The sequence below is a fragment of the Monodon monoceros genome, unplaced genomic scaffold (genome assembly GCF_005190385.1).
Source record: "Monodon monoceros isolate NGI ecotype Baffin Bay Population unplaced genomic scaffold, NGI_Narwhal_1 Super_Scaffold_5, whole genome shotgun sequence".
NCBI lineage: Eukaryota > Metazoa > Chordata > Mammalia > Artiodactyla > Monodontidae > Monodon > Monodon monoceros.
Window position 1 is genome coordinate 110,663,214 of NW_021703782.1, and position 2,432 is coordinate 110,665,645.

The 2,432-nt window shown below is 67.5% G+C and overlaps 2 protein-coding genes across 2 annotated transcripts in view; one reads left to right on the plus strand and one right to left on the minus strand.

Moving 5' to 3' along the window:
* Positions 1 to 2,432, minus strand: part of RXRA (retinoid X receptor alpha) — a 95,141-nt gene that overhangs the window by 72,857 nt on the left and 19,852 nt on the right. The gene's annotated exons all lie outside the window — the stretch shown is intronic.
* Positions 26 to 2,198, plus strand: LOC114884629 (caskin-2-like). The gene is made up of 2 exons (XM_029203720.1): positions 26 to 897; positions 1,745 to 2,198. The coding sequence occupies exons 1-2, from the start codon at positions 77 to 79 to the stop codon at positions 1,851 to 1,853; spliced, it is 930 nt and encodes a 309-aa protein (XP_029059553.1). The 5' UTR covers positions 26 to 76; the 3' UTR covers positions 1,854 to 2,198.

Genomic DNA, 2,432 nt, shown 5'->3' on the forward strand with positions numbered 1-2,432 from the left:
CCCCCCCCAGCTGCAGCAGCCCGACACCAAGAGACACGGCCCGCTCGGTCCCACAGACCCTGAGACATCAAACCTCATGTGGGCATCGGGCCACCCGTGGCCCCCAGGTCAGGTCCCGGCCCACCAGCACACAGCCCACCAGAGGAGGCTGCTTCTCCCTCACCCCCTCCCTGGCCAGGCTCCTCAACCCCGACACACCAGCCCCCAACTTCAGAGCCTCCCCGGGGCAGACAGGCCAGTCCCTGTCTGCTCTCTCCTGCCCCATCAGGGATGCCCCCCCACTCCCCACTCACCAAGCCCACCAAGCCCTCCACCCCGGCCGGGTCACTCCCTGCCCAGAGCTGCCCAAGCAGGCATCCGGCAGGGGATCACAGGCGGGGGCAGGCAGCAGCCCCAGGCCCGGCCAACCCTCTCTCCCGGGAGGGCCTCCATGCGGGCCCTCCTGGGCTGGGGCAGCACTCAGGGGACCCCCATCCCCACCGCGAGTCCAGGGGCAGTGCAGGTCCCTGCCTGGTGGCGGCGCGACACCAAACATCACCCACCACTTCAGCACAGGCGCTCCCTTCACCGCCTGCGACACAACTGGGTCTCCGACACGCCTGCCCCTCCCCGGAGCCTCTCTGCCCACTGGCGCCACACCACAGCTCCCACTGGTGCTGGGCGGAGCTGGTGTCCGGGGCGCTCCTGGAGGCCGGGGGGCCAGTGTTTGGGCACCACGCTCAGAATTCTACTCTCACTCGGGGGCTGTGAGCCCCCCACCCGGGTCCCAGCTGCCCCCGCCCCAGCATCCAGCATCCCTGGGAGGCATCCTGGTGAGACTGGACACCTGACAGCGGATGGACCCCAGGACAGGGCGAGGGTCTGGATGTGCAGGAGCGGCCCATCTCAGGAAGACAGGTGAGCACCGGGGTCAGGGGGTGTCCCACAGGCAAGAAGGGATCAACAGTCCCCGATATCAGCACATGGCTCCCCAGCCATGACCAAGCCTGACCTGCAGCAGGGCGCTCCCACGACCGCCCTGAGCTCAGATAGCACCCTCACTCCCACGGGGAGCTCACTGCCGAGCACCCACCCCTCCACGGATGCTGTGCTCCCCACACCAGCAAACGCCGCTCTGACTGCCCTACCGCCTGTTCCCACCCTCGAGCCCCTGCTCATGCTGACCAAATGCTGCACCGAGAACATTCCACGCTCTGACCACAGGCCCCAGATTCCCAAATCTCTCTCCCAAGACTGGACGTCAGCGTCCCCGGCTCTTCCAATCTCCATGTGGCCCTGTGTGGCCTCACTGACCACTCGGGACTCCGGCCTCTTCCCCCGCCAAGCCCCCCACAAACAGCACCACCTCTCACCAAACCTCGCGGGCACCCCAATTCCCAGAGCCCCCAGCCCTGGCCTGCTGGGTGTGGCTTTAACTGCAGCCCAGACCCACCCACTTCCCCATCCCCACAGCCGCCACCTCCTCAGGGACTGAGGACCCCACCCCTGCCCCTGGGCCTGGTCTCACCAGCGGCCAGGGCTTCCCTCTCCTGTGGGACAGGCCCAGAGCCCCACTGGAGCCCACGTGGCTCTGCCTTTCCCGGCACTACCCCTGTCCCACCTGACCGCCATCCAACACCAGCCTCTGCGCTGACCTGCCCAGGTCAGGCTCACTCCCACCTCAGGGCCTTTGCACATGCTGCCCCTGCGGCTGGGAAAGCTCTTCCTTCCCGTCTCTGCCTGGCTGCCTCTTCTCGTCCTACAGCCTCACCTCAAGCGTCATCCCACGTACCCAGGACTCGGCCATTATCACCGCAGGCCCCGTGCTCCTCTGGACGTGGGGGTGTGGAGGTCAGAGGCGAGCCCGGCTCTGAGCAGCTAGGCCACGGAAGGCTCCTCCAGGGCCCTCCCGCTCAGCAGACGCACCGACACTGTGACGGCCACCCCCCGCCCCCCAGCTCCCCTCCATCCGGGCGGAGGGCGCGCTGTCTGCCCCTGGGACGATGGAGGCACCAGCCTCTGCTGGGGGGTGCAGACAAATGCAGGCTGACCACCCTGAGACCGCAGTTAATCTCGGTCAAAAGCGTGGCAGGGGGCGGGGTGTCCTCCACCCAGTGATTTGCATTTTTATTAAATCACACAGAAAACTTAGACACGTTATTGCCTCCCTCAGCCTTTAACTCCTTCTCTGCCCTGCACTGCACACAGCCACCCCGCGGTCTGTCCCAGGGCGACACCCAGGCTCCCGCCCCACCGCCACTTGCCTGTCGCCCCCCCAGCGCCGGCCCCTGACCCTCCCCACAGCCAGCCAGGGCTCCTCTTCACAGTACAGGACAGAGCCCTCCCCACCAGCACAGGACCCTCCCCCCCCAGCACAGGACCCTCCCCCACCAGTACAGGGCCCTCCCCACCAGCACAGGGCCCTCCCCACCAGCACAGGGCCCTCCCCCCCC